Source organism: Procambarus clarkii, chromosome 18, assembly GCF_040958095.1.
Source record: "Procambarus clarkii isolate CNS0578487 chromosome 18, FALCON_Pclarkii_2.0, whole genome shotgun sequence".
NCBI lineage: Eukaryota > Metazoa > Arthropoda > Malacostraca > Decapoda > Cambaridae > Procambarus > Procambarus clarkii.
In genome coordinates, this window is record NC_091167.1 from 13,957,164 (window position 1) to 13,977,242 (window position 20,079).

The 20,079-nt window shown below is 52.4% G+C and overlaps 1 protein-coding gene across 1 annotated transcript in view; it reads right to left on the bottom strand.

Annotated features, from left to right (window-relative positions):
• Window positions 1–815: 815 nt before the first annotated feature.
• Window positions 816–20,079, bottom strand: part of LOC123754691 (transient receptor potential cation channel subfamily M member 4) — a gene marked incomplete in the record, with an annotated part of 261,293 nt that continues 242,029 nt past the window's right edge. Inside the window, 1 exon segment of the mRNA XM_069326277.1 lies at window positions 816–1,489. Within this exon segment, the coding sequence (XP_069182378.1) occupies window positions 1,262–1,489 (228 nt within the window).

Consider the following 20,079-nt stretch of genomic DNA (forward strand, 5'->3'; position numbering starts at 1 on the left):
ACAGAGAGAGAGCAAGACCCCTGAATTACACAAGGCAAGGTCCCTACCCTAATGGTCTGTCCTCTCAAGAGAGCAAGCTCAAACATACCAAACAAGAATACTCTGTCAGTGCAGGAGCAGTGTCAGGGAGCACTCAGAGGAGAGAACCTTGAGCACTTGCAGCTCCAATCACACTGAGTCAGGGCACACAACTCAAAACTGGACAAAAACATGCTTGTGAAGCAGAAATATAACCAGGAAAAATACCAAGGAAATGGTTCCTTGCAGGACAAAGTCCAAGAATTGCCAGCAATTAGCCAAGATGCAGCAGGACCAGCCTTGGTATACTGACAACCTGGGAGTTCTACAGCAGACATCCAAATCAGCTATAAAACTAAAGTAATAGACCAGAAGGCACCAGGAGCTCTGGTCCCCCACATTGATAGGATGGGGGAAAGTGATAATGAGCTTGTGCTTGTTTTGAGATTCAATCATTTGTTTACATTGTTGAAGGATTTCGTTTGCCAGTTATTGAGGCTTTGGTCTCTTTGAACCCAGCAGTGGTCTGTATTAGTTCTATGACTTTCTGGATGCTTTCCAAGTGGGGTGGCAGAGTGTCACCTGTTCTCAGCACCTCAGTGAGAGGGCCAGGTTCTGGCTCTGGTCCTTGGTAGGCTAGACAGAACTTCATGACTGTTGTGACCTAGTAGTTGGAAGCCATCTCAGCAAGATAGCTTCAGGAGGCCACAAGATGCTAGTCCTAGAAAAATTGATAACATTTTCCTAAAGGTTCAGATTTACAGCATCAGTAAATATATGTAAAATAAAAATAAAAATTAATAAAGTAAATTAAATATAAGAGTTACAATGACAAATTTGAAGCATATCTTGGCATAGCCATGGACAATACACTAATGATTTGCAAAATTCTATAGCATAACAATAAATGTTATCTTGAATCTATTTTATCTTTTGTCACCCCGTGGTGCAACACAAACGACTCATGTAAACTAGTTTCAAGATGACAAAATTAAAACATCGTTAAAAATGTACTGCCTCACATAGTAAATAGTATTATCACCAGAGGGAGAGACAAAATTTTTATCAGTCATTTACCCTGTTAAGTTATCCATATTAAACACAAGATTTAGTATGGATATGTATGGATTTAGTATATCTCTCTCTGGCTCTGTTTTATGAAAATAATTCATCTACAGTGTAACTAAATTAAATACAGTATATTGAATGATTAATACATGTTTCTGTACATAGGAGTCTATAGCTACTTGTTAGATGTTCTCCCACCCTTATTCCCCTTATTCTCTATCTGATCAAGTCTATCCATTATAGCCTTCATCATATTATTGAGCGAGTCATGTGTGTGATGTAGCTGCTGGTCGAGAGAGTCGAGGCGGTTGTTGAGCCCAGAGAGATAATCCATGCCCCGACGTTGAGGCAAGGCTGGGGTGCCGGGCCTTGACTTTCCCGAGTACGGTCGACTCTTCACCATCTGAGGAAAGGAAAAATGTTGGAAAATGTCCTTCCTATGAGGAAGATATATGTGAGCACATACAAAGCAGGAGAAATCTTTTTGTACTGTTCAGTATTTCAAACTTCTATTTACAATTAATTTTCAATTTGCATTTCTAGTCTGTTTCCTCTTTTTCTAATTTATTTGTTAATATTTCTCTAAATCAACTGAACATGGGTGCATATTCCAGGCAAGGATAGATGTATGGACACATTTCTTCATACCAAATGACTGTTCACCTAGCAGTAAATAGGTACCCAAGTACTCACCCAATTGTCCTCACCTAATTGTGCTTGCGGGGGTTAAGCTCTGGCTCTTTGATCCCACCTCTCAACTGTCAATCAACTGATGTACAGATTCCTGAGCCTACTGGGCTCTATCATATCTACATTTGAAACTGTGTATGGAGTCAGCCTCCACCACATCACTGCCTAATGCATTCCATCTGTTAACTACTCTGACACTGAAAAAGTTCCTTCTAATGTCCCTGTGGCTCATTTGGGTACTCAGTTTTCACTTGTATCCCCTTGTTCGTGTACCACCCGTGTTAAACAGTTCATCTTTATCTACCCTGTCAATTCCTCTGAAAAATTTGTAAGTAGTGATCATGTCTCCCCTTACTCTTCTGTGTTAACACAGAAGAGTAAGTTACTCTTCAAGTGTTAGCACACTGTTGTGGGTTGTATCCTGGGAAATGGCCAGTAACCTGTATATAGAAAGAGATACAGTACTTTCCAGATATTGCACAGAAACCGATAAAAAACCAGTATTGATAAAATACCAGTAAAAAACCAGTATTGTATATAGTGAAACGCCACTTTCTGGGTGAGCCTCGGAGGCTCCCTGGCGCTATCAGGCTAATGTGCAATATATTTGACCGGGGCATTAGTCTATGAAGTTCTACCTACCAGGAACCACGAGCCAGAACCTGACCACCTCAGAGAGGTTTCAGGGAACAATGGCCATGCAAAATCCCCCTGTGGTTGGGGTCTTCCTTATCTGCTATCGACCGAGGTTTTATTATGCCTACCCTGAAATGTAGGCATAACAAAACAAACCCCACACGGTAAGAAAATTACAACTAAAAACCAAAAAGACAGGCAGTACTCCCTCCAATCTGAAGGAAACAGGCAAACATCACACTCCTCTGCCACCAATTGTCTGTGCAGCCCTCCCCTTCCTGGCTACCCAGCACTCCAATTCAGAAGCTAAGCATCAAATAACGTGAAAAACTGCTGACCGGAGGGAGGGGGGGGTTGCCAGGGAGCCTCTGGGGCTCACCCACAAAATAGTGTTTCATTACATTCAACGCTGGTTTTCTGTGAGAGTCCCTTCGGCTCCCTGGAGCTACATAACCAAAGATAAGGAATAAAGGAACTTACTCGGGAGGCGACCACCACATTCTTCTCAAAGCGAAGATGAGTCAACTGGCTGCAACCTGCAAACCGAAGCAACACAGGAATGCCCAGGGGCAGGAATGTTAACCAAATAACGGGTTGCCAGGACCCTTTTCAACTTCCAAAAATCCCTGTACACGAATATCAGCCTAAGACATGTTGCCAAACACAGCAGTCAATGCAGCAAACTTCCTAACATCATTGGGATGAGGATATACTGCAGCCTGGCTAGACTTAACCCTGCGGACAACCTGGGAGACCCAAACCCTGGAACAGGAAACGAGGGTAACTGGATCAACCCATAGCGCATCCCCAGCCACCGAAGCTGAAGCGAGCAGATAATGGTGGAGAGCCACAACCGGACACAACACATGATGTACCCCCGGCCTGACTAACCAAGCATCAATGACCCAAGGACCCCTCCGAAAAAAAACAGCGTTAAATGTAATGAAACGTCATTTTCTGGGTGAGCCTCGGACACTCCCTGGAGCTTATCGGGCTAATGTATGTTATATTAGACCGGGACATTAGCTGAGGAGTTCAGACCTACCAGGGACCAGCGCCAGAACCTGGCCTCTTCAGAGGTTTCAGAGAGCAATGGCCCTGGAAAACCCCCTTGTGGTTGGGGTTTTCCTTATCTGCCATCGACCGGGGTTAGGCACCCAGAAAGGTAGGCATAACAAAACAAACCTCACATGGTAAAAAACCAGCGTTGAATGTAATGAAACGCCATTTTCTGGGCGAGTCCTGGAGGCTGCCCGGAGCTATCCAGGCTGAATGGATATGTATAACTTTCTGGCATCAGTCAATGCATGGAGTTCTTGCTTACCGGGGAACACGAGCCAGAACCTGGCCCCCTCTAGAGAGGCACGAGGAGCAATGGCCTATACAGACCCTCATGATTGGGAGCAGTCTATGTCTGCCATCGACCGGGACAGGCACCCAGAAAGGTAGGCGCCCCAAAACAAACCCCTGTTCTGGTAAACTATTGCGGCCGAAGACCGAACAGGTGGACAGAACTCCGCAAACGAAAATTAGCCCTCATGACGTCATCATGTCGCCACGCCGCCGTCGGAAAGGGGGGAGCCCCAGACCCCACCGTCGGCGACCCAACCATTAGTTCTTAGGCTGGATGTCAAAAACGCAAAAAACACCGCCGACCGGAGGGAGGGAGGGATGCTGGGAAGCCTCTGGGACTCACCCAGAAAATGGCGTTTCATTACATTCAACACTGGTTTTCTGGGGGAAGCTCCGTCGGCTCCCCGGAGCTAACTACCCAAAGATAAGGAAAAAATAGGGACTTACCCGGGCGGCGGCCGTCCTCACTCCTCAATGCGAAGGCGAGACAACTGGCTGCAACCGCCGACCCAAAGCAACGCAGGCCTGACGAGGCCCAGGAACATTCACCAGGTAGCGAGCGGCCAGGACCCTGTTCGATCTCCAAAAACCCCGGGCCCGAATGTCCACCCAAAACATGTTGCCAAAGACAGCCGCCAAAGCAGCAAATTTACAAACGTAGTGGGCCCAGGGAAAAACCGCAGGCTGGCTACACTTAATAACCCTGCGGACAACCTGAGAGGCCCGAGCCCGGGAACAGGGAAGAAGGGAAACCGGATCAACCCAGAGCGCATCCCCGGCAACAGAAGCCGTGGCGTGCAAATAACGGCGGAGAGCCGCAACCGGATACAACACATGATGCACCCCCGGCCTGACCAACCAAGCATCAACAACCCACGGATCCCTCCAGAACGCAGCCGTCTCATTCTTCGCCAGAAAAGAGGGAGACGGCTGCAAACGAACAAAATGACTACCAGGACCGAAAAAGCAGAAACCCTGGCGCCGGAGGAGAGCATGAAGCTCGTCAACCCGACCCCCCGAGGCCAATGCCAACAGGAAAAGAGCCTTGGAAAGACAATCCCGAACGGAAGGGGCCACCACAAACCTGGGCAGAAAGAGAAACGAGAGCACGCGGTCTAAAGACCAAGACGGCTCAGGCAGTGCATGAGCAGGCCGGAGGTGAAACAACGCCCGAGATAACTTGCGAAACGGGGTGGAAGTAACATCAATCCCGAAAGCAAGCTGAAGCGGCTCCGCCAACGCCGCACGATACGAAGCGACAGTATTCGGCATAAGATGACGGTCCTGAAACAGCCAAGAGAGAAAGGACAGAACAACTCTATCAGAGACCGAAGAACACCGACGCAGTGATAGGAAAAACCGGAAGGACCACCAGGAAACCTCATACTGCCGCTGAGACGAAGCACACAGGTGGGAGACCAACAACGAAGCCACCTGAGCACCATACAACGAATGATAAACCCCGAGTCAAAAACACCAGACACGAAGACTTGAGGAGAAGACGGAACCAGCCTCGTACAGGGCTGGACAGATCTGCTGAAAGAGGCGGAGCCACGGGAAGACCCTCGGGTATGGACACCGAGCAAGCAGCGCCTGAAACCAAGGCTGGGCCGGCCACCAAGGGGCCAGAATGACAACACGACCCTGGTAAGTCTCCAAGCGAGTCAGGACCTGGAGGAACAGCGGAACCGGGGGAAAGAGGTACAGGTAACCCCACCTCGCCCAGTCCAGCCTGAAGGCGTCAACCCCGACGGCTTCGCAGTCGGTAAAGGGCGCCACATAAACCGGGAGACGCCTCGACCACGCCGATGCGAAGAGATCCACGTCCAGAGTCCCGAACATCCAGCACAGCCAACGGAAGGAGTCGGCATCGACCGTCCACTCTGAGGACAGGTGACGGAACCGAGACAGGCCGCCCGCCAGGACATTGGACACCCCCCGGACATCAGCAGCAGAACTCAGCAGACGAGTTACCCGAAGCGACGCAGCAACCGACGCAAAGCCCCCGGAGGTCAAACCCAACGATCGCGAGAGAGGCGAAAGGGCCGGCCTCGAAGGAACCAGAACAGCCGACGAAGCCACACCCGACCCGGCGGGAAGACCATCATGGCAAAGTTCAGGCTCCCGCACAAACTCTCGAGCAACCGCCTTGTGACCCGGGAACCCCTCAGAAACGGGCGAAGACAGGATCACAGGTGCAAGAGAGCCACCAGAGGAAGGGACAAGGAAACAGCATGAGCGTCCCAAACCAGACCCAGCCAAGACCGAACCTGAGAGGGACCCAGATGGGACTTCCTCCAGTTCACCAAGAACCTGAACCTGGCGAGCTGGGAAAGAACCAAATCCCTGGCGAGCAGACATGCGGATTGGCTGGGAGCCCAAACCTGCCAGTCGTCGAGATAGGCCAGGACCCGAACACCTAGCAGACACAGGCGGGCCACCACGACCCGAGTGAGGCGTGTGAAAACGCATGGCGCCAGATTCAACCCGAAGGGAAGACAACGAAAGCGGTAACCCTGACGCCCCACAACAAAACCGAGCCAGTCCCTGAACTCCAGATGAACCGGGACGTGCCAATACGCATTCCTGAGATCCCAGACGGGACAAGTCCAGAATGAACTGGAAGTCCGCACAGTCCCATTTCGGAACCGGAAACAGGCGGGAAACCCACCTGAGGGACTTTGTCGTTTCGACCACGCCCAAGCGAACCCACTCCGAAATGACCCGACAGAGCGCAGGAGAAGAGGCCTGCCCCGCCAGCCCTGAACCCCCCGAGGGAGGAAGAGCCACCCAACGCCACCACAGGCCGTGCAAAACGAGCCGAAAAGCCCATGAATCGTGGGACCAGGCATGGGCAAACCGGGCGAGCCGCCCGCCTATCGCCCTGTCAATGGGGTGAACCGCGAAAGGGCCGACATGCTTTGCGAGAACCAAGGCAGCGAACAGGACGGAGCCCACTCTGTCCAGCAACAGCCAGAACCGAAGGCGCCGCCAGCCCAGAATCTGGCACCAAAGGTCTACCCCGACGAAAAGACCCCCGAGCCCTGGCACGACCCTTTCGGGAAGGCCCCCCACGAGCCCCCCGGAGCAACAACAACTCTGACATAGGCCGACAACTGACCGAGGCCGCCAGCAGATACTGCCCCACAGCAGATTCCGTTAACAGCAACGGACAAAAGGGCGAGGACAAACGAAGAGCCAGGGCCCAGGCGGACTCCAAGGAGGAAGCCAGCACCGCCTGACGACGCTCGAGGCGAAAAGCATAGAACCGCGAAACGGCATCACGCAGGATGGGCGCGAAGAGCTTCAACAAAGCAGACGACGCCCGCACAGCCGAGGGCAGCACACCAGACCAGGCAGCGGCCCCAAGCGCTCCCACATCCAACTCGAGCCAATCCGAGGATAGCTCAAGGAGGGAAAAGAAACACAGAGCTGAAGCAAGCAGGCCACGAGTCCGCAAATCCTCCGCAATCAAGGCAGCTGAGAGGGAAGGAACCTGCACGTGATGCTGCATGACACCAACATCCCGTGGAAGGGCAGGGGCGAACAAACAAGCATTCAGATGCTCGAAAGCGCCCCCCAGGAAAACCTGCAACGCCAAGGAAACCTCTCGCCACTCAAGCATGCGGGACCGACAGAACGTGTGCCAAGCCTCCAATGAAAAGAGAGGACAGTTTGCCAACCAGGACGACTCCGGAACCTCATAACGAAACCAGCATCAACCTGGGAATCCGTACACGAAGGAACGAGGAGCCATCAGGAAGGCATAATCCGGGTCACGCAAGAGGTAAGCCGCCAAGGCCTCCCGCACCTCCGAAGCCGAAACACGGGAAGCGGGAAACCTCTGAAAAGATGGAACCGAAGAACCCTCGAGATCACGGAACCGAACCCAGGGAGGGGTGGAGACCAAATCCAATTCGTACGCGGAGGGAGTGAAAGAGAACCCCTCTCCTTGTAACACCAAGCCCCGCTCGGCGGGCAAAAAAACCCAGGCGGGGTCCAATGGGGCCCAAGGCCCCCAAGCCAACCCCTCCCCAACCCCAGGAACCTCACCCAGAGGGCTCGGGGCTGAGCCGTCCTCCTGAGCCCCCACCCCCAAAGAAAAGATGGGAGCAGCCAACAAAGCAGGAACAAAAGGGGCCCACTGGCCAGACCCAGAAGCTTCAGCAGAAGGACCAGGCTCGAATGCCTCCGCCACTGCCCCAGAAGGGGACACCCCCGAGACCGCCCGAGTCTCACAACCGACTAAACCCAGCCCCGGCTTCGAAACCCTCAGACGTTTAAGAGCCGGCAGAAGGGGGGGGGGGGACCGAACGAGCAACAGAAGGGGAAGGACTTGGAGGGGCGGACGGAACCAGAGCCGAAGTGACCCCCACCCCCAAGTCCGGGTCCCTATAACCAAAACGGGGCAGTCTCGGGGCGTCCGGGGCAGCGACCAACCTAGCGCGTTGCAGCAACCTAAAGCGAGCATGCTATGCCTCAGCTGCCCTCACCCGCATATCAGGTGCAGTAGCCTGGGTGAACTGGAGTACGTACAGACAACACACGTCGCACGACTCTGGGTCAAAACAATCACCGACCCAACAGGCAGCATGGCGGAGGCAAAACCGGTGAGTGTCCCCCTGAAACAAGGGGACAGAGCAACCGTCAAACTCGCAGGATGCGAGGGGGGACTCAGGCGTCACATCCATCGGACCACGTAGCCTCCGTAGGGTTTACCAGAGCCCTTAGCCTTGATAACATGCTAAGGGAAGCCCAGGCAGGGTACCGCGAACCGGCACCCAAAACTATCAACAAACTGCTATAGCTGAACCCCCGGGACGTGTACACTCACGGGGGCAAAGTGGGGAGTACCACCAATTAGTCAATCTGGAGACAAACCCCAAGAACAGCGATGGGACCAAACAGGCAGACCCCCCCACCAGGCAAAAAACAAAAACAAAAGAAAAACCCCGCAAGAGGACAACGTACCCAGGCGGAACAGAGCCGGCTGCTGTTAATGGTGAAAACTAGCTGTGCAGTACCCCGCGCCCCTGCCAGTGATGAAAACTACCCCCTACCCAGAGACAAACAAGGGCAAGAAAAACCCCAGCTGACCCCAAGGGCGACCAAGTACCGAGCAGTACACGGCACAGCGGAGGTAGACCCCAAGGCGACCCAGGGAAGGTAGCCCTAAGCCCCAAGGGCAGTACTTACAGGGCACCTAGGGAAGATAACCCTAGGCGCATGCAGCCCGAGTACCGTGCAATAATACTCCTGGCCCACACACCACTGGAAGGGACAGCTCACACCACCAGGAACAGAACTGCAACTGCAAACAGGAGCCAGAGGCACGACCGCACCAGATCCCATCAGCCTGAGAACTAATGGTTGGGTCGCCGACAGTGGGGTCTGGGGCTCCCCCCTTCCCCCTCCCGGGGAGGGGGGGGGGGTTGCGCAGACGGCGACACTGCGACATGATGACGTCATGAGGGCTAATTTTCGTTTGGGGAGTTCTGTCCACCTGTTTGGTCTTCAGGTGCAATAGTTTACCAGAACAGGGGTTTGTTTTGGGGCGCCTACCTTTCTGGGTGCCTGTCCCGGTCGATGGCAGACATAGAATGCTCCCAATCATAAGGGGGGTCTCTATAGGCCATTGCTCCTCGTGCCTCTCTAGAGGGGGCCAGGTTCTGGCTCATGGTCCCTGGTAGGCAAGAACTCCATGCATTGACTGATGCCAGAAAGTTATACATATTCATTCAGCCTGGATAGCTCCGGGGAGCCGACGGGGCTTCCCCAGAAAACTAAAACAAAAAACTGAACAGAGAGGTAGAAACTCCCTACAATCCCAAGGAAACAAGCAAACAAGCAAACATCACACTTTACTGCCGCGCCGATCATCCGTGCAGCCCTCCCCACCCCGAGAGAGGGAGGGGGGAGCCCTGGACCTCACCGTGCCAGCTGCCTAGCATCAGTTCGAAAGCTAAGCTTCAACCAACGCGAAAAAAACGGCGACCGATGAGAGGGAGGGTTGCCAGGGAGCCTCCGGGGCTCACCCAGAAAATGGCGTTTCATTACATTTAACGCTGGCTTTTTGTGGGAACCTTATACGGCTCCCTGGAGCTTCATACTCAAAGAGAAGGAAAAGAAAGGGCTGACCCGGGAGGTGACCGCCACAAACTCCGCAACGTGAGGCCGAGACAACAGGCTGCAACCTGCGACCAAGGCAACAAGAACGCACAGGAGCAGACACGCGCCTAAGAAATGGGCAGCCAAGAACCTGTGCGACCCTCAAATCCCTGCGCCCAAAATGAGCCCTAGACGTCACCAACACTGCGGCGAAAGCTGCAAACATACGAAGAGCACGGGTGCAAGGACAGACCGCAGGCTGGAAGACTTAAAAACTCTGCGGACGACCAGGGACACCCGAGCCCTGAAACAGGGAACAAAGGGGAACCGGATCAACCCATAGCACATCCCCAGACGTGATACTCAGGTAACGGCAAAAAAGCGCAACCGGACAACACAGGACGCACCATCAGCCGAACCAATCAAGCATCAATAACCCAAGGACCCCTCCGGAAAGCAGCCGCCTCGACCGTCACCAGATGGACGGATAAAAGCTGCAAATGTACAAACCTACCAACAGAACCAAAGAGCAGAAACCTGAACCGAAGGGGCTACCACAAACTGAGGAGAAGATAAGAGGGAACCCTGATCAAGGATCAGGACGGCTCAGGTGACGCATGAGCAGCCCAGAGGTGAAACAAAACATGAAAAAGCGTACAGAACAGAGTAGATGTGACATCCACCCCGAACGCAAGCCAGAGCGGCTCCGCCAGCACCACACAAAACGAGGCGACAGTAAGAAACGGTGGCGACAATACTGTCGCCGAGACGAAGCTCGCAGGTGGAGCACTGTCAACAAAGCCACCTGATCACCACAGAGATGGTGATACCCGCGTCAAAATACCAGACACTAAGAGCCGGGGAGAAGGCCGAACCAGTCATGTATAGGACCGGTCCGACCTGCCGAAAGAGGCGGAGCTGCGGGAAATCGCCCCGGGTTCGGACACCTATCAGGCAGCATCTGAAAATAAAGCTGGGCCGGCCACCAAGGGACCATAAGGACTACTCTCGTGGGAATGGGCTCCAACCGAGCCAGAACCTGAAGCAACAGCTGAACCAGGAGAAGAGGAACAGGTACCCCCCCACCTTGACCAGTCCTGTCGAAAGACATCCACCATGAACGCCTCAAAGGCGGGTATGGGAGCCACATAGAATGGGCGACGCCTAGACCACGCCGACTCAAAGATGTCCATGGCCAGGAGTTCATACGTCTGGTAGAGCCAACGAAACGAGTCAGCGATGACTGGCCAAACCGGAAACAGGAATGAACTGAGACAGGCTGTCCGCCAGGACGTAGGACACACTCCAGACATGAACCTCATGGTTAGCCAAACCCCGAGAATCCAGCAAACGAGCCACTCTAAGGGACCAACCCCAAACGTCAAACACCTAAGAGAAATCCTGTGGTTCCGGCAAAGAACCGCCAGAGAACAGTCCGAATGGAGCTGAATGGTAGAGCACCGAGTGACCCGAACCCTCCGAAGCGCAAACCAGACAGCCACGAACTCCCGAACCGTGCTGTGAGCCTGACGGACGGACAGACTCCACCATCCCCGGCTGACCTGATGAGCACTGGTCACAAAGCCCCAGCCAAGAGATGACCCGTCCGTGAACACATCGAGCGAAGGCTCGGGGAGGTGCTAAGGCACGGAACTCCGAAAACCCAAAGAGGAAGCTGGTGATGTAGCACCAATACAAGATCCCCGGACGAACAAACCCAACGATTGCAAGAGGCAGAAGGGGGGTCTCCGAACGAACCAAACAGACGCCGAAGCCAAACCCGACCTCACGGGCAGACCAGCATGTCGAAGTTCAGACTCCTGCACAACTGCTCGAGCAACCGCCAAGCAACCCGGGAACCCCCTCATGAACAACCGAAGGTGGGAGGGACCACAGCCGCAGCAACACTTCTGAAGGGAAAGACAAGGAGTGGCCCAAGAGCCCTAAACAAGATCCAGCCAGGTTCGAACCCGGGACGGAAACAGATGGAACGGCCTCCAGATCACTAGGAAACCAAACCCGGCGATCTGGAAAGAACCACAACCCTCGCAAGCAGACAAGCGGACCGACTAGGAGCCCACACCAGCCAGTCGTCGAGGTAGGCCAGACACCGAATCCCAAGCAGACTCGGACAGGGCACCAAGATCCGGTAAAGATGCGTAAATACACCAGGTGCCAATTACAAAATAGGGAAGGCAACAAAAGCAGCAAACCTGTAGCCCCACCACCAACTGTGCCAGTCCCGGAAAACTGGAGAGGAATGTGCCAAGAATTGACCTGGAGGTCCAGGGGCCACCATCCAGGCACCCGGCCCCAACAGAAGCCTGACAGGAGACAACAGTCCTCCGATGAGGGCATAGAATCCAGGGCGCAGACTGAAGAAGTCCAGAAGAACCGCAGATTCGCCAGGCCCGTGTCTGCATAGAGCAGACTGGAACACCAGAAGGATGGGGCAGATCGACCACATCCAACGCACCCACTAAGATGACATGACGAAGCGCAGGGAAAAAAGCCCACCCTGCCAGCCCTGAACCCCCCATACGGGGAGGAGCTGTCCACCACCACCACCAGAAGCCGGAAGACAAGCAAAAGTGCCCACTAACTGCGGGACCATGCGAGAGTCAACAGAGCAAGCTGCTCCCCCAGCGCCCCGTCAACAGAGAAGGGAACAGTTGCCCCTTCCAACAGAAAAAGTATACACACACATATACACATATATATTATGTATATACACATACATATATATGCACATATACACATACACATATAAATACACACACACAGTGTGCTAGAATATGCAACGGTTGTGTGGAGCCCATATCTTAAGAAGCACATCAACAAACTGGAAAAGGTGCAAAGACACGCTACTAAGTGGCTCCCAGAACTGAAGGGCAAGAGCTACGAGGAGAGGTTAGGGGCATTAAATATGCCAAAACTAGAAGACAGAAGAAAAAGAGGTGATATGATCACTACATACAAAATAGTAACAGGAATTGATAAAATCGATAGGGAAGATTTCCTGAGACCTGGAACTTTAAGAACAAGAATTCATAGATTTAAACTAGCTAAACACAGATGCCAAAGAAATATAAGAAAATTCACTTTCGCAAACAGAGTGGTAGACGGTTGGAACAAGTTAGGTGAGAAGGTGGTGGAGGCCAAGACCATCAGTAGTTTCAAAGCGTTATATGACAAAGAGTGCTGGGAAGACGGGACACCACGAGGGTAGCTCTCATCCTGTAACTACACTTAGGTAATTACACATGTGCGTATGCACATACACATGTGCACACACACACAAAAATCCAAGAAGCATCAGAAGAATCCATGGTATAATAGGGCATGTATGGAAGCGAAGAAACTGAACAAAAGGGCGTGGAGGAACTTCCGGAATAACAGAACACCAGAAAGCAGAGAGAGAGATACCAGAGAACCAGGAATGAGTACATCAGGGTGAGAAGAGAAGCAGAGAAAAGTTTTGAAAATGATATAGCAAACAAAGCCGAGACCGAACCAAAGCTACTCCACAGTCACATCAGAAGGAAAACAACAGTGAAAGAACAGGTATTGAAACTTCGAACAGGCGAGGACAGGTATACAGAGAATGACAGAGGGGTGTGTGAAGAACTCAACAAGAGGTTCCAGGAGGTCTTCACAATAAAACAAGGTGAGGTCACTGTGCTAGGAGAAAGGGAGGTAAACCAGGCGGCCTTGGAAGAGTTCGAAATTACGAGAGAGGAGGTCAAGAGACACCTGCTGGATCTGGATGTTAGAAAGGCTGTTGGTCCAGATGGGATCTCACCATGGATACTGAAAGAGTGTGCAGAGGCACTTTGCTTGCCACTCTCCATAGTGTATAGTAAGTCACTGGAGACGGGAGACCTACCAGAAATATGGAAGACGGCAAATGTGGTCCCAATATACAAAAAGGGCGACAAGCAAGAGCCACTGAACTACAGGCCCGTGTCCTTGACTTGTATACCATGCAAGGTGATGGAGAAGATCGTGAGAAAAAACCTGGTAACACATCTAGAGAGAAGGGACTTCATGACAAATCGCCAACATGGGTTCAAGGAGGGTAAATCTTGCCTTACAGGCTTGATAGAATTCTACGATCAGGTGACAAAGATTAAGCAAGAAAGAGAGGGCTGGGTGGACTGCATTTTCTTGGATTGTCGGAAAGCCTTTGACACAGTACCGCATAAGAGGCTGGTACATAAGCTGGAGAGACAGGCAGGTGTAGCTGGTAAGGTGCTCCAGTGGATAAGGGAGTATCTAAGCAATAGGAAGCAGAGAGTTACGGTGAGGGGTGAGACCTCCGATTGGCGTGCAGTCACCAGTGGAGTTCCACAGGGCTCTGTACTCGGTCCTATCTTGTTTCTGATATATGTAAATGATCTCCCGGAGGGTATCGATTCATTTCTCTCAATGTTTGCGGACGATGCTAAAATTATGAGAAGGATTAAAACAGAAGAGGACTGTTTGAGGCTTCAAGAAGACCTAGACAAGCTGAAGGAATGGTCAAACAAATGGTTGTTAGAGTTTAACCCAACCAAATGTAATGTAATGAAGATAGGTGTAGGGAGCAGGAGGCCAGATACAAGGTATCATCTGGGAGAGGAAATTCTTCAGGAGTCAGAGAAGGAAAAAGACTTGGGGGTTGATATCACGCCAGACCTGTCTCCTGCAGCACATATCAAGCGGATAACATCAGTGGCATATGCCAGGCTGGCCAACATACGAACAGCATTCAGAAACTTGTGTAAAGAATCATTCAGAACTTTGTATACCACATATGTCAGGCCAATCCTGGAGTATGCAGCCCCAGCATGGAGTCCATATCTAGTCAAGGATACGACTAAACTGGAAAAGGTTCAAAGGTTTGCCACCAGACTAGTACCCGAGCTGAGAGGTATGAGCTATGAGGAGAGACTACGGGAATTAAACCTCACTTCGCTGGAAGACAGAAGAGTTAGGGGGGACATGATCACCACATTCAAGATTCTGAAGGGAATTGATAGGGTAGATAAAGACAGTCTATTTAACACAAGGGGACACAGGTGGAAACTGAGTGCCCAAATGAGCCACAGAGATATTAGAAAGAACTTTTTTAGTGTCAGAGTGGTTGACAAATGGAATGCATTAGGAAGTGATGTGGTGGAGGCTGACTCCATACACAGTTTCAAGTGTAGATATGATAGAGCCCAATAGGCTCAGGAATCTGTACAACTGTTGATTGACGGTTGAGAGGCGGGACCAAAGAGCCAGAGCTCAACCCCCGCAAACACAACTAGGTGAGTACACACACAGTGTACACATGTACATGTACACGTGTACACACACATACACGTGAAAAGAAAATTTCAAGCCACCGACCAGTGGGCAGAGAGCACCACGCCGGCCAGGCGAAGAAGGAACAAAACTGCATTAAAAGGCCCACCTCGACAACAAAACCCCAAAGTCCCAGCACGACCACAACACGTGCCAAGACCCAAAAAGATCAGTCTGCAAGCCAGGAAGACCCGGAACCCCAGAAGGCAGAACCGGGTCTCACACGAGGAAACAAAGCCCCCTGAACCCACAAAGTGGGCCCAAGAGGAAGAAACCTCCGGAATGAAACCAAAGAATCCAAAGGAACCCGGGATTGAACCAGGGGGAGCCCAATCCACCACATTTGCCGGCGGAGATACACCACATAAAGGCAAAGCACAGCCTCCAGTCAGATCCCCAGGGAAATGGTCAAAACAGACCGAAAACCAAGGGACAAGGTGTGGGAGCAAGCATAACAGACAGGGACACTGAGCCCAAACCCTAGGGCCCAGACCCAAAACGGAAAACCTGGTGTAAAATCAACACTCAAACGTTCCCAGAGGAACAGAAAATGGGCAGAAAACAGCAGAAAAGCAAAGAAACGACAACAGGAGAAGAAAACCCCTGAAAAAGGTGAAAACACTCACCCAAGATGCTCACTTGCACACCCAGTTGCATGTAAACAAACTGCAACGCCGCCCTGGTGGCCACGCCAGGATACCTGCAGAAGAAAATGGCCACCAGAACAGAGGGCTGTGACCGACGCAAAAGATACGAAAACACGCCAGCAAAAGTGGGAAGCAAGCAGACTGGATATGTGAAAAACTCCGCCCAGAAGCAGAAAACCCAGGCAGGGGCAAACCGCCCCAGAACTGCTAGCAGGCATCCCCAACAGTCCCGGAAACCCGCAACAGAGGCTCCGGGGCAGAGCCGTCCTCCAAGCCCTCCGCCCTTAAAGAAAAGGAAGAGTCCATGGGAAAGGCAGCAAGAAAGAGCCGCTGGTAAGACCTAGTAGCCTTGGCAGGAGGAACAGGCTCGAAAACCTCCGTCCCCAACCCCCGAACAGGACAGCTCCCGAAACTGCCCGAGTCTCGGCCCCAACTAAACCCCGCCCCGACCCCGAAACCCGCAGACGGTCTGAAGCTGGGAACAGGGATAGAAAAGTACAAACAACACCTAACCAAAACGGGGCGGCCACGGGGCATCAGAGTGGAAAACCAACCTAGCGTGTTGCAGCAACCTAACCTAGCTTGCAACACGGATGCCGCCTGTACTCTGAACAGTAGTAACATCAGGAGAGTACTGGAGAACAAGCAGAGAATCACTCGCAAGACTCCGGGTCAAGGTGTCAGTGACCCAACAGGCAACATGACGGAGGTAAAAGTGGCGACTGTCACCCGGAGACAAGGGCACAGCAACCAACGATCCCGTACAAGACGGGTTGGAACCCGGAAGACACATTCAATGGTCCACAGAGCCCAGACAGGGGTTTTCAGGGCCCGTAGGGGTAACAACTACGGGAAGCCCGGGCAAGGTGTTGCTAACCGGTTAAACACCCAAAAATAACAAGGGGGTAGAGGACAACCCTGAAAACCCCTGCGACGTGTACAATCACGGGGGCCTAGCAGAGGGCCACCAAACACAGCCAGTGGAACTATAGCCACACTAGGCAGATGCCCACCAGGCAAATGAAAATAAAAATAAAAGAAAAACCCCGCAAAAGTACACCGTCTCCAGAGGCAACAGGAACTGGTCGCCACTTAGGTGGCAGGTCGCACAACACCTTGACGCCCTAACCAACACAATACCAGTCTCTACCCAGGGCCAAACAAGGGCCCCCAAGCCCAGCTGGCCCCAAGGGCGAGGCAAATGCCGAGCAGCAAGACCATCTACGGGAATAGTTCCCAAGGGAAGATAACCCTGTCACACAGGGGCAGTACTCACAGGGCGCTTAGGGAAGGAAGCCCCTAAGCACATGCAGCCCTGATACTGATGAGGTACTCCTGGCCACAACACAACGCAACACACGGCAGTGAACGCCACACAAGGCAAACACCGCCTAGGAAACTGAGGCCAGAGAAGCGTCTATCCCGGTTGACATTAGCTTACGAACTGATGCTAGGCAGTCAGCGCGGTGAGGTCCGGGGCTCCCCCCTCCCCCCTCTCAGGGCGGGGAGGGCTGCACAGACGATCGGCGGGGCAGTAAAGTGTGATGTTTGCTTGCTTGTTTGTTTCCTTGGGATTGTAGGGAGTTTCTACCTCTCTGTTCGTTTTTTTGTTTTAGTTTTTTACCATGTGGGGTTTGTTTTGTTATGCCTACCTTTCTGGGTGCCTAACCCCGGTCGATGGCAGATAAGGAAAACCCTAACCACAAGGGGGTTTTCCAGGGCCATTGCTCCCTGAAACCTCTCTGAAGGGGCCAGGTTCTGGCGCTGGTCCCTGGTAGGTCTGAACTCCTTAGCTAATGTCCCGGTCTAATATAACATACATTAGCCCGATAAGCTCCATGGAGCCGCAGGGGCTCCCCACAGAAAAGCTGTCTCATTCTTTGCTAGAAAAAAAGGAGAAGGCTGCAACTGAACAAACCTACCACCAGGAATGAAAGAGCAGAAACCCCTTCACCGGAGGAGAGCATGCAGCTCACCAACTTGACAACCAAAGGACAATGCCAATAGAAACAGAGCCTTGGAAAAACAATCTTGAACCGAAGGGGCCACCACAAACCGAGGAGAGGAAAGATAGGAGAGCACTTTATCCAAAGACCAGGATGGCTCATGAGCAGGCCGGAGGTGAAACAAAGCACGAAAAAGCTTACGGAACGGGAGCAGAAGTTATATCCACCTCGAATGCAAGCTGGAGCAGCTCTGTCAGAGTCGCACGATACGAGGTGACAGTATTAGGCATCAAATGACAGTCCTGAAACTGCCAAGACAGAAAGGACAAGACAACCCGATTAGAAATAGAAGATAACTTATGAAGAGAGAGAAAATGGCAGAAAGAATGCCAGGAAACTTCATACTGCTGCCGAGACAAAGCTCTCAGGTGGGACACCATCAAAGAAGCTATCTGATCACCACACAAATGGTGATCAACCCACCATTGAAGACAAGACGTGAAGAGCAGAGGAAAAGTCTGAACCAGCTGTGTACTGGACTAGTCTGACTTATGGAAGAGTCGAAGCCACGGGAAAGGTCCCGGGTTCGCACACCGAGAATGCAGTGCCTGGAACCATGTCTGGGTTGGCCACCAAGGGGCCAGCAAGGACTTCTCTCCCTTGGTAGGACTTCAACCGAGCCAGAACCCAAAGCAATAGCTGGACCAGGGAGAAGAGGTACAGGTAACCCTACCTCGACCAGTCCTGCCAAAAGGCGTCCACAGTGACAGCCTTTGCAGTGAGGGAAAGGCACCACATAGATCGGGAGATGCCTATGTGAAGCGGTCCATGTTCGGGAGTCTGAACGTCCGGCAGAGCTAACGGAAGGAATCGGCATTCAACCGTCTATTCCGTGAACAGAAGAATGAACTGAGACAGTCCATCCGCCAGGACGTTGTACACTCCCCGGATATGAACCACACAGAGACAAATCCCGACAAGCCAGCTGACGAGCCACTTGAATCGATCAGCCCCAAAGAGGCAAGGACTGAAGAGAGCCCCTGTGGTTCAGGCAATGAACCACTGGAGAACAGTCCGAATGGAGCCAGATGGTCAAACCCCGAGCGACCCGAACCCAAAGTGGAAAGCGAAGAGCCAAACCGCCGCAAACTCCCTCACCATGCTGTGAGCCCAACGGAAGGACGGACCCCATCACCCCTGGCTGGCCTGGTGAGCACTGGTCAGAAAGCCCCAGCTGAGAGACGACGAGTCCGTGAACACATCGAACGAGAGTTCAGGTAGGCGCCAAGGCAATGAACCCCGAAAACCTGGAAGAGGAAGCCGGTGACACAGGAGCCAATGCAAGTGCCCCAAAGGATGAAATCAGTGCTCGTGAGAGTAGTGGAAAGGGTGTCCCCGAAGGAACCAGAACAGATGCTGAAACCAAACTCGACCCAGCAGGTAGACCAGCATGGCAAAGTTCAAACTGCCGCATAACTGCTTGAACAACAGCCAAGTGACCCGGGATCCTCCAGAAACAGCGGTAGGCAGGACCACAGCTGCAGCAATGTCTCTGGAGGGAGAGACATGGAAGCAGTTTGAGAGTCCCAAACAAGACCCAGCCAGGTCTGAACCTGGAACGGAACCAGATGGGACTTCCTCCAGTTCACTAGGAATCTTTACTTGGCAAGCTGGGGAAGAACCACACCCCTGGCGAGTAGACAAGTGGACCGACTGGGAGCCCATACCAGCCAGTTGTCGAGGTAGGCTAGGACCTGAACCCCTAGCAGACGCAGACGGGGTAACCACAACCCGGGTAAGACGCGTGAATATGCGAGGTGCCAGATTCAAGCCAAAAGGAAGGCAACGAAAGCGGTAAGCCTGATGCCCCACCACGAAACCTAACCAGTCCCTGAACCCCGGATGAATAGGAATGTGCCAATACACGTTCTCGAGGTTCAGGGAAACCATCCATGAACCCGGTTCCAAAAGAAGCCAGACCCGAAACATAGTAATCATCTAAAAGGAGAGGCATGGAATCCAGGGGTTTAGATGGGACAAGTCCAGAATGAACCTCAAATCTGCATAGTCCTGTTTTCGCACTGAACAGGAGGGAAAACCACATGAGGGACAGGGTCGTTTCGACCACACCCAAGTACACCCTCTCCGAGATGACTTGACAAAGCTCAGGGGAGGAACACTGCCCCTCCAGCCCCAAACACCCCCCGAAGGGGAAGGAGCCACCCAACGCCACCACAGGCCTGATAACACGACCAAAAATGCCCACAAATCGTGGAACCAAG